Source organism: Pezoporus occidentalis, unplaced genomic scaffold, assembly GCF_034315485.1.
Source record: "Pezoporus occidentalis ecotype Australia unplaced genomic scaffold, CSIRO_AGI_Poc_V1 ctg26, whole genome shotgun sequence".
NCBI lineage: Eukaryota > Metazoa > Chordata > Aves > Psittaciformes > Psittacidae > Pezoporus > Pezoporus occidentalis.
In genome coordinates this window covers 5539864-5550514 of record NW_026914502.1, presented here as the reverse complement: position 1 = coordinate 5550514, position 10651 = coordinate 5539864, and the positions used below count along the sequence as shown (strand labels likewise).

Here is a 10651-nt window from a genome sequence, read left to right as displayed (position 1 = left end):
CAGCTCAGGGATACTGAGCTTACCTTTCCTTTTTATTTTCAGCCCCACAAATGTGATTTGGGCTCTGAGTATTTGGCTGTACTCTCTCCAACTCATTCCCCCTCACCAGGATAAAAGAACTGCAGGCCAAATTGTGCTCACAGAGCACCTGTGCCTTCCATATGCTTGAATAGGTGTAGCTATATAATAACAACAGCTTTTCTGGGAAACATACAGTAGGTTCCAGGTCCCTCTCTCTGATCTTGGATACACACAAGCAGCAGGTCTGTTACATAAGAAAAAGCCAGGTTATACAAACCATTGCCCGTTTGCAAACAGATTCAAACTGCCTTTCCAGTTCAGCTCAGGATGCTCACTTGGGTAGCAAGTGTGGATGGGCAGACCTGCTCTCTCCAGTCAAGCTTGTGGCAAGTGTAGATATATTTCTCTTTTGGACTGCAGGAAGGTCATGGTAAACAGCCTTTTTGGGTGAGAGTTTTTGTGGTTTTTTTTTTGGGGGGGGAGTGTGTTACTTTTTTGGGGGTTTGTTTTTTCCCTTTTTCCAGAAAAAGGCTGAAATTGTATTTTTCACAGAAAGTCAAGACCTTTATGAAAAAAAAAATGTATCAAATCTAGTAAGCTTGAAAGATATTTATAGCGAGTAGTGTTCAAGCCAGTCTGAACGATAGTCTATCTACACAAGTTACAGAATTACACAGCAGGGTATAAGTTTCTGTCTCTTTCCACAGAGATTAGAAAACTCTACAAATAGGTTTTGGCTTCCTGTTGAACTCCATAGAATCTCCTATAAGGTGATTTTGTTTCCCCACACCTTTTCCTATGTGGCTAATTCCCTGTCACTGCCTTGTACAGAGATGATGCACATCTTCCTGACATCAATCAGACATCTCAGTAAATGTACCACACATGTCCACATTAAAAGAAGCCATGGACAAGTTGACCCACTTGTCCTGTAAATAACACAGAGGGACCATTAGAAGCTACTCTGAAAGTTACTGTGAACGTCCAGATTGGTCCTGGAGAGGCACATGAGGACAAAATGGTTTGGAGGAAAAAAGCAAGAAGCCACCTAAATCTTCTCCCATAAAGGAACATGCTGAACCCTTTTTGTTCACCTGAAGCCTTAAATAAATAATAAATAAGGAAAAGTTAACATTTATTCATTTGTCATCTGCTGAGGTGCTCTTGGCTCTTGCCCCTTCTCCCTGATCTGGCTACTGTGATGTCCTAGGTCCTGCTCCACGGCTAGACCCAAACCCGTTCAGGACAATGAGCTAGCACTGGCCCTGCAAGAGCTGTAGGAGATCATCTTTATCAAGCCTTCCTGCCTAGGGGAGGTTAGCACTTCAATGTGTAAACACCTTTAAAGAGCCATTGAAAGGTCACCCTTCAGAAGAGCTGCCTCCTTAGAGAGGTGGGAGCATGCTCAAGCAAATGGGTAAAAAACAGTGGTCACAAAACCCTTTATCTCTTACCTACACCAAACTACCAGTCATACTTAAAACATCCCAAATGTCTTTCCTTTAGAGGTGCAACGGTGAGGGAAGACAGAGCCGCTTACGTAGACCTGGCTGGAAAGACTTGGGTGTTCACAGAGGAGACCCTCTTCATGCAGCTGCCTGTGTAAGTGGGGGAAAAGCTGAGTGGGGTAAAGTTCTACCTGAGAGTCCCATTCATACTTTTCATAATTCCTGGCTATCACCTGCTTTGCTTGCTAGGAGCTGTCTGAACTCTGACTCTTGATGATGTTACTTCAGGCACATTATATTCTCCTTAGACATTCTTCCCTGCAAATACGCTGGGACTAAACCTGAACCAGGGAAGAAGCACGTAGCATTCTCCTGTCATCCAAACAACTCACAAAGCCTGAAGAGGAGGCAAAGAACAGACAAATGTGTCATGAATTAAACAGAGTAGATATCAGTCAGTGTAAGTGAGAAAGAGTTGCCTCGGGACAGTATGGCAGTGCCCAGGCAAATTCCTTTCCCTAGCTCATCAGATCTAGCTCTGATCTAAACCCATGTTTTGCTGATGCTTCCTTACGAGTGGTATTGCAATTAAAACTCAGCACCTGGTTAATTTCTGCTGGTTCTGTTCACTCCTCCTGCACAATCCATAGCCTTGTACATTTCTTTAGGCTGCTTTTACCCCTGTTTATCTTCTGGTGAGAGCTCAAAAGGAGGCAGTCTTTCCATTTCCTTTCAAAACCCCTCTCCCTCAAAAGGAGGTCTGTAGAAACATGGCAAGGAATTCTGAGAGACCAAGTTCCCCCTGGTCAATGAACCTTGTTTTTTTAACAACAACCAAAAATAGAACCTGTACAAATAGGTAAAACAGCTGAAATCAGCTCTCTCCAGTCCTAAAAAGGAGATGGAAGGGAAAAACAAACAGACCAAGTACTGAGCATTATTTATATTGCTTGGGGGTAGGAAAACGAAAGAAGAAAATATAGCAGGCAGAAGAAATAAATAGGAGGAGAAAACTTCATCTCGCTCCTTTTTCTTCCAGCTATATTTGGCACTGCAGAGGATAGCCAGAAATGGGAAAGGTGCAGTATCTCTATTAAGTGATGACTCGAGTACAGGTCATTCCCACTACTAACTTGTTAGGAACACTTACGCAGCAATATAAAAAGGTTAAAAAAAAACCCAAAACTGAAAACTCCAATGTAAACTGGGTATCTGTGATCTCATAGCTGTACACACTGCTCCTGGATCTGCTGCCTATTCTCTAGGTCTCCCCATACTGCTGGTAAGGGAAAAGACAGAAGGATGCAACGGCAGCAGCACCAAGCTGGACATGTCCTCAAGCCCCTATAAGACTCAGGTTTTATGACTATCTCCATAGCTGAAAACGTCCTTTCCACTGGCATCAATTGCCCAATGCCAAAAGGACACACTGCTCCTGCAGCTCCTGGGAAGGCAGAAATTTCAAGGGAAGAAACAATTAAATGAAAGAGACCAAAGCACAAATATCTGAGAGCAGGGTTAGATTCATATCTGCATCCCTTCTTCCATGCCACAGCAGAGCCATGCGCACACAGTTACAACATCTGTACTGCAGCACAACCCGTGCCCACAGAGCGCAGTTTGTATCCATTGAGCCTACAATTTCATATCAAGGTGCTAATGAGGATCTGGTTACCCAGTGAATCTTTCATCTCTGTACAGTCTGTATCAGATACAGCCTTATCCTCTGTATCAGCCACAATCAAAATACTAGTGCAATCTATATTTGTAAAGCCATATCTTCATTTTAAACCAGTTTATACTCATATATTCTATCAAAGGGGACCACGTCCACAGAGCAATATCCATTCTGCCAAGATGGATTCTAGCCACACAGCTGCTCTCTATACCATGTCTGTTTCATCAGCAACATCCCCAGTACCAGAAGAGTTTGTATCCACAGCCAAGACTTTGTATTAAAAAGATTTAGAAATTATTTACCAATCCAGACCTCTCCAAGCACCTCACATGTGTTGCCCAGAGCAATGAAAATCAAAAACATGTGTCCATGGTAGAGGGGAAGGAAAGGTCTTCATGTGTCAATCACATTGAGATTTTCCTCTTGTTTAAAAAAATAATTCAATGTCAGGAAGAGAACATGTGTCTGCTCGGAAGTGTGGGGAGCTGGAGAATCCCTGTAATTTCATCCCTTGCCACCCCTTTCTTGGTTCAGCAGTGATGAGAACTTCACAGAAAGCATCAGTTGTTTGTTTCCCCCTCTTCCTCATCAAAGGACTGCACCCCAGAGGAGGTGACATCTGAGACTTTGCGGCTCAGTGCAGCATGTTCCATCTCCTCTCGAGGAGACAGTGATTCCAGGTCCCGGCACACTGCATCATCCTCCTCTGGAGATGGCTTCTTGTTTAGGAGAGGAGCCTTCTCCAGCTGTGGGTTCCCTTCATCCTCAATGTGGTCCTCCATGTACGTGCTGGACTCTGCCCCACACTGAGCAGTCTGCAGGGGCCACACGTGGACCAGCCCTGTGCTCTGGATGAAGTTCTGCTCCTGCCGCTGTTGCTGCAGCTGCTGCTGCTGCTGGAGAAGGCTGCTCTGAATCAAAATGCTTTCCTGAAGGTTTGTCTGGGATTCATCAAAATTCTGGCCTAAGTAGGAGGCAGTCGCTGGGGAAGCGATGAGGGACTGGTCACTGGTCTCCCAGGCATCGGATGAACCTAAGCAATACATGCCCTGTGAGACGTAGGAGTGAGGCCAACTATCATACTGCGTTTGGGCCATATGCTCTGCAAGTGAAGGAGAGAAAGAACACAGTTAGACACTTTGTCTAAGCCAAGCTGGCTTATACAGATAGCTTATGCGCCTGTGCATGACACTGTGCTGTACAGGGTAGATAAATCCTTTAGAGGAGAGGAAAAGCCACTTCTAGGCAGATGAACTTGGTTATACCCACAACTGACTGCAAGAGCTGGCAGCTTTCCACAGGTTGTGCCCAAAAAAGGCAAAGGAACTGGGCTTTGGAGCCTCCCTGTTAATACTAGATTCCTTGGACAGCTCCACAAATAGGTGATGCCTCTGCTATATCGAAATCACAAAAATTGAGGCTACAGAATAAAACAGAGTAGAGGGAAATAGGGCAATATGGAAATAAGAGGAGGGAAGGAGTGTTCCAAGACTAGCTAGAGGCACCAGAGCTCACCTTGGCTTTCCATTAGTTCTTGATAGTTCTCAGAGTAGTTGCCTGCTGGGTTCTCCTGGTTTGAGTTTACACTCACATCCTCACCATCCATGGAGGACCAGGCCATGAGAGTTGCCTCAGAAATAGCAAACTGTTCCATCACTCCTGTGCCAAAGGAGACAGGCAGGGGAAGCAGGGATGTGTGAAAGCCTCTACTTCTCACCACACTCTCTAATCTCATCTCTTCACACTGTCCCACTCAGCATGTCCCATCCTACCTCAGCAACACCCATCACCCACAATTGGCCCTCACCCTCTCCACCTCTAAATTTCATTGGCAATACTCCAACCACAGTCTCTTTCTCCTTCAGCCATGTGAACTATCCACAGGCTCTAGGCTCCTACACTTTGGTCTCTCAAGGTTTCTGCTCTGGGAGATCCCAACCAATCCAACCCACGTGCCAAGAAGTTAGTGCTACCTGCAAGGAACCGGGCTTCCTTTTCACCATCGCTCAGATCTGAGTAGGCATCAGCGTCTTTGCGTGCTGTCTCATGCGTGTGCTGCTGCTGCTGGCTGTTACCTTTGCCCCAGCCTTGCCATTCAATCATGTGAGCCACCCGGCCTTGGCCCATAGCTGTTGGCTTTGTGACATGGTCCTTCATGCTGCGAGATATCCCTAAGGGGCCAGACGTTAGAAAACAAGGAGGGGCTATTACACAGCTCCAGGGTTGCCTGCCACACTGTTTACTTCTCATGGAAGTGGAGTTTCTCCCCTCCTTTCCTGACAGGGTTCATGCCTGGGGTTGGGTGTCTCCCACCTTTCACTGAATCACTCTCCATCTTTCCTTGATCTAGCTCTTAGAAGGAGGAAAAAGGGAAACCTCAAATATGAAAGACAATTTCTTTCCTTGCCTAGAATCCATTTAGGACAGATTTGGGCATAAAGGATGAAGCCTGGAAGTGAACAAACTGAGAAATAAAAAATGGGGTTAATCCCAAGGCTGCTTGAGGGTAAGCAACTGAAGATGTCTGAGCTGGGGTGCATGGTGCAAAGCTGACAGGAGTAAGACAAATCTGCTCTTTGAAAGGGCAACAACTAAGAGATTTCTGTATCTAGAACCATAGCAGTGGATATTCCTCTGAGGCCTCGAAAAGGCAAGACTCAGAAAGGAGCAGTTGGGAGAGCAACAGAGGGATACGTGAAGAAGCACAAAGGCTGGCAAGGATAAAGCCGAATTTTGAGGACCTCACCAGAGAAAGATGATTTAGCCAAAGCCCCAATCCCATAAGCATTGGAGTTGCGTTTCAGTTTGGGGAGGATGGAGGTCGTATCTTCCATGGAAAGCTGAAAAGAGAGAGAATATGAAAAATTATATACAGAAAGGAGAAGAGGAAGCAAATTTAAGTGAGAAATAAGTACAAGGACTCCAGAAGGTAAGGGGAGGATGTGGAGCAGAAGCAAGCAATAAGAACAAAAGAAGGGAAGGAAAAATTAGATGCTATTTAACAAGGACTTGATATTGCGTAGCATTGGGGCTGGGTGAGGCAAGGTCAGTGGGAGATGCAGAAGTAGTCAGTGAGAAGCTTCCTTTGGCTGCTGCCAGTCCTCTATAGACATGCTGCACTGTTCCCAGCTCTGTTAAAGATGTGAGACGTGGCTGATGGATAATTCAGGGAACTTAAAATGGGGAGCTGACACTGTGATAGGCATGACACAGTAACGCTTCATACTATACATATTAATTTTTATGTTACTTTTGGTTTTATTCTCATATGGTCTTAATACAATGAATGTGACTATAGCAGTGATGTATCCTGTTTTGAGCACCTACCACTACCTGTAAAGAAATGAGGTCTACAGCTCTGCTTAATTCCCTTTACTCTCTTCTCCATGTTCATCCTCAGTCCCTGAATAACAAGGATAGGAAACTATTGGGACAGGCAGCAGTTACAAGCATCATCATAAAACACAATCCCTCACCAGTTTTCTTCAGAGATGCGAGGCATTGCACATGAAGAGTTGCTCTGGAAACTGAGTGTAAACGCAGCAGCTAAGGCATCCCGTAACTGTGGAGCTAGGAATGTCTGTATGTAACATGCGAGCTTAAGAGCTCAGGAAGCAGGGGAAGACCGGTAAAAAGTGAGGATACAGCCCTTGTTCCATGATACATTTCCTTTAATGATGAAGCTGGTTGAAGAACTATCTATGCCCTCACTGGTCATTCCTGCCTGGGCACTGCTGTTCAGAATCCACCCCTTTGTTCCAAGACAGTCTTGGGGCTGTGCTGTGAGCCACCTCATGGAACCAGTCCAGAAAAGAAGCTGCAGAAGGTATCTACCACTATGAGGTTGGAGAGCTGTGACACAAAGGCAGGAATGAAGGGGAATGAAGAAAATTCATAAACCAGCTTTAATATCAAGAAAGATTTATGAGATTACACTGAGAAGATTACATTATGAGAGAGCTGACTTTGTGTACCTTGTTTTCACCTAGTCAGGGGTGCAGTGAGGAAAAACTGACAAATTTCTTCTAGGCAGTTGCTGCATACACCATTATTTTCCTGCACAAAACTGTTTCTCCAAGCAAAAGATCCCAAGCCATAAGTGCCACAAGGAAAGAGATGTCAATAGGGCGAGGGCTAGTTATAAACATGAGGCCCTTCGATATTCAGTGTCGCAAGGGCTTGCAAACCACAGAGAACCAGAAAATGACAGCCATTTATACTAACAAAAACGGAGCTTCTAATCCTGCCTTTCTAAGAGTACAAAACTATCAAGCTATTTTATGCTTTCTCCTGAGCACAAAAAATAGTTTGGTAGCACTAATATGCATGATTTCATTTTTCAGATGGTGCTTTTGCATTAGTGAAAATGAATCACATAAAACCATTTTTTTTTTCATGGCATAGGTATTAAGAGCAAAGTACGTGGGTTTTAAATGTTTGCTTGTTTCTTCTGAAGCTTGCTCACCAGAGTTAGCTGGTAATGAGCATCTCCTTCAGGGGACATTAAGAATTCTTTTACAGTTGTATGCAGCTGGAAATGAGGGACACCTTTCTCCCCATATCCTGGAGAAGATCAAATGATGCTTTAAAGAAAGAGTCCTGATTCTTTTAAACATGCTGGACAGACCCCATTTTTATCTATCAGTGCCCCTAAATCTCAAAAATAAGCCTACAAAATGACACACATTAGTTCCAAAGAGGACAAAGGCAATCTCATAGTCACCTGCAGACCTAAATGCCTGCCAGACAGCAAAAGACCCAGAGGAAAACAAGAATTCATCACCGTTCTCCAGGTTACAGACAATTCCCAGAATTTCAGTGGCTCCTAAGGTCTTTTCCAACCCTAACTATTCTATGATTCTATGTTTCCATTCTGGTCTCCCCTGTACTCAATGGCAGGCAAATCCTAGTCTTCCTGTAACTAGAAATGTGAACAGTGGTGTGGCATATACTCACATTGATACCATCCCAGGAAAAATCTGTCCGTGTTTGCTAAAGAAAGCACAGAATGAGATCACGTTAATGTAACAAACAAGTTGCAAACATCAAGATGCATCACTTTGAGGCTGACACAAGGAGGAGCTAAACTACCTGTGTATTTTGAGTATAATACAGGAAGTTACAGACTTATTTCTGCTGGGATAACTTTCTCTTGTACTTCAGTTTGTCCATTCTGACACATTTTCCCTGCACAAACTAGATCCATTTCACATATGTTCATTATGTCACATATGTCCATTATGTCACATATGTCACATATGGCCATTACAGTACCAATTCATAGTGTATTTCCTTCAGCGTGGAGGACTTGCATCTCAACATCTCGGCTTTGGGGATGTGGATGCTCAGGAAAATTTAGATGAATCAGTTACACCTATGGTACACATTCACATAAAATGTTCACTGAGGTATAGTTTATGCTCATTGATTCCCAGATTTGCATCTGATTTAACCGAATTTTCCATACAAGGTTGAGCCGCGCAGTTCCTCCCAGGATTCCATGAAGCAAGTTTCTTGCAGCTACATTCCAAGCCACCAAGGAATAATAAGGAAATAAAAATATCTATACATTAGCATTCTGAAAAGTTTTACAAATTGTATCTTATTTGCTCATGCTATTTGTGAACGTCATTTGTGATTCCTTAAATATTATGTGTTTCAAATAGCTTTGACCTTTTTACTCATCATCATGACTGCATACCCTGAGCCTTACAGAGCTGAAAATTCAGGTATCTAAGATTGAAGAAGCTGCAGTAATTCAGAACAGCGAATGAATCAGCCCCTGAGATGCTGTGTGGTAGATCAGTTGGCAGCAAGTTACTAGGGGGTGCATCCCTAATATCAAAATGGATACAACTGTGTTTCTTCAACAGATTTTAGCTGTACTGAGGAAGCTGGGGCGGACATTGTGCTGGACATTTCAATGAATCCATTATTCAAGGATTGCAGACCTACAGGCTTGTCAGAACTGCCACAGATTTTTCCATGTTCTTTTCCACTCCAGTCATGAGTGGTTAAAAGGACTTTCATTTGCAAATTCTTCCTGTGGATATTGTGAAGGGAGTGACTCAACTCTATTCAGTGCAAGCCAAACTGCACAGATATGAAAGTCTGATCCTTGAGTGCACGGTGGTATTCTGGTCCTCTCCCAGGCTGCCTCAGTAATGCACAACACCCGTTTCTGAGCTCAGAAAGAACTGAAACTTTCCGATCCCCATGGGTAACTGGGTGTGGAACAGGCTCTCACCTCAGTGGAAGGTCGATGGAAGCTGCTGCCATGCAGTGAACTCGTGCTGTCCATATTGATTTGGTCCACATCTTTCAGTCCTTTCCAGTCTACTGCAATCACCTCGTTTCCTGTGGGAACACATCTAGTCAGGCTTCTGAATGACACTACAATTTGTTCTAGAAGTCTTAAGCCAGCTCAGCTCAGCATACAGGAGAATCACTGAGTTTTAGGCCACAAGAGCCTTAAACCAAACCTTCTGATTTTAATCAGGCTACCTGTACATCATCAACTATTATATTTCACTCAGTTAGCTCCATATCATCCAATATCTGAAGGGGGGCTATAAGGATGCTGGGGAGGGACTTTTCATCAGGGACTGTAGTGATAGGACAAGGGGTAATGGGTTAAAACTTAAACAGGGGAAGTTTAGATTGGATATAAGGAAGAAGTTCTTTCCTGGAAGGGTGGTGAGGCACTGGAATGGGTTGCCCAGGGAAGTTGTGAATGCTTCATCCCTGGCGGTGTTCAAGGGCAGGTTGGACAGAGCCTTGGGTGCCAGGGTTTAGTGTGAGGTGTCCCTGCCCATGGCAGGGGGGTTGGAACTGGATGATCTTAAGGTCCTTTCCAACCCCAACTATTCTGTGATCCTACATGAAGACTGGTCATTTGTGTTTTTCTCAAGCATAATGTATGTTTGGCTACAGCTCCTCAGAAAGAAAAAATCCAGTCATAATGTGTGACTGAGAAAGAACCAAAACTCTTTTGATATCCTATTCCAGTATTAAACCATCATCACTTAAAAAGGCATTTCTCCTTTATAATTTGAATTGGTCTGACACCAGCTTAGAGCTGCTGGTGCCCTTGCTTTGCTGTTCTCAGCAAGATTAAAGACCTTTTTAATACCCACCATTACATTTCAGGGAAGTTATTCATACACTTGCTTGTCTTCTTGACAAACAAAACAGACTGAGATCATCAGATTTCTTACTGTTGAGCACTTTTGCAGTCCCCTTAAAAAATCTGTCTCTCTTTTTGAAAGACATCTCAAATGTTTTAGTTTCTTTTAAACGTGGACATAAAAGCATACACAGTAATGTATGTAAACCTAAAAATAGTTACTTACTGCTGCTCTTCAAATTAACCCATTGTGCTCTAACCTCACAGGAGAGTCCCACATTCAGCTGTTTGTTCACTCAGATCCCTAAGCACTTGGCACAGCTTTCCGGGATTGTCACCCATGCAAAAGCAGGGACTGTGCCATTTGATTTTACATGC

At 43.8% G+C, this 10651-nt stretch overlaps 1 protein-coding gene across 2 annotated transcripts in view; it reads right to left on the bottom strand.

Moving 5' to 3' along the window:
* Positions 1 to 2974: 2974 nt before the first annotated feature.
* The window catches only part of FAM131B (family with sequence similarity 131 member B), a 24430-nt gene continuing 16753 nt past the window's right edge, over positions 2975 to 10651 (bottom strand). Inside the window, exons 2-7 of one of the 2 annotated variants that reach the window (XM_062624037.1) lie at positions 9395 to 9504; positions 8104 to 8139; positions 5894 to 5987; positions 5121 to 5318; positions 4663 to 4806; positions 2975 to 4249 (exon numbers count right to left, since the gene is read on the bottom strand). In XM_062624037.1, coding sequence (XP_062480021.1) covers positions 3708 to 4249; positions 4663 to 4806; positions 5121 to 5318; positions 5894 to 5987; positions 8104 to 8139; positions 9395 to 9504 — 1124 coding nt within the window. In that variant the 3' untranslated portion in view covers positions 2975 to 3707. Of the gene's footprint in view, positions 4250 to 4662; positions 4807 to 5120; positions 5333 to 5893; positions 5988 to 8103; positions 8140 to 9394; positions 9505 to 10651 lie in introns of both variants that reach the window. The other variant, XM_062624036.1, reaches the window with a different exon arrangement.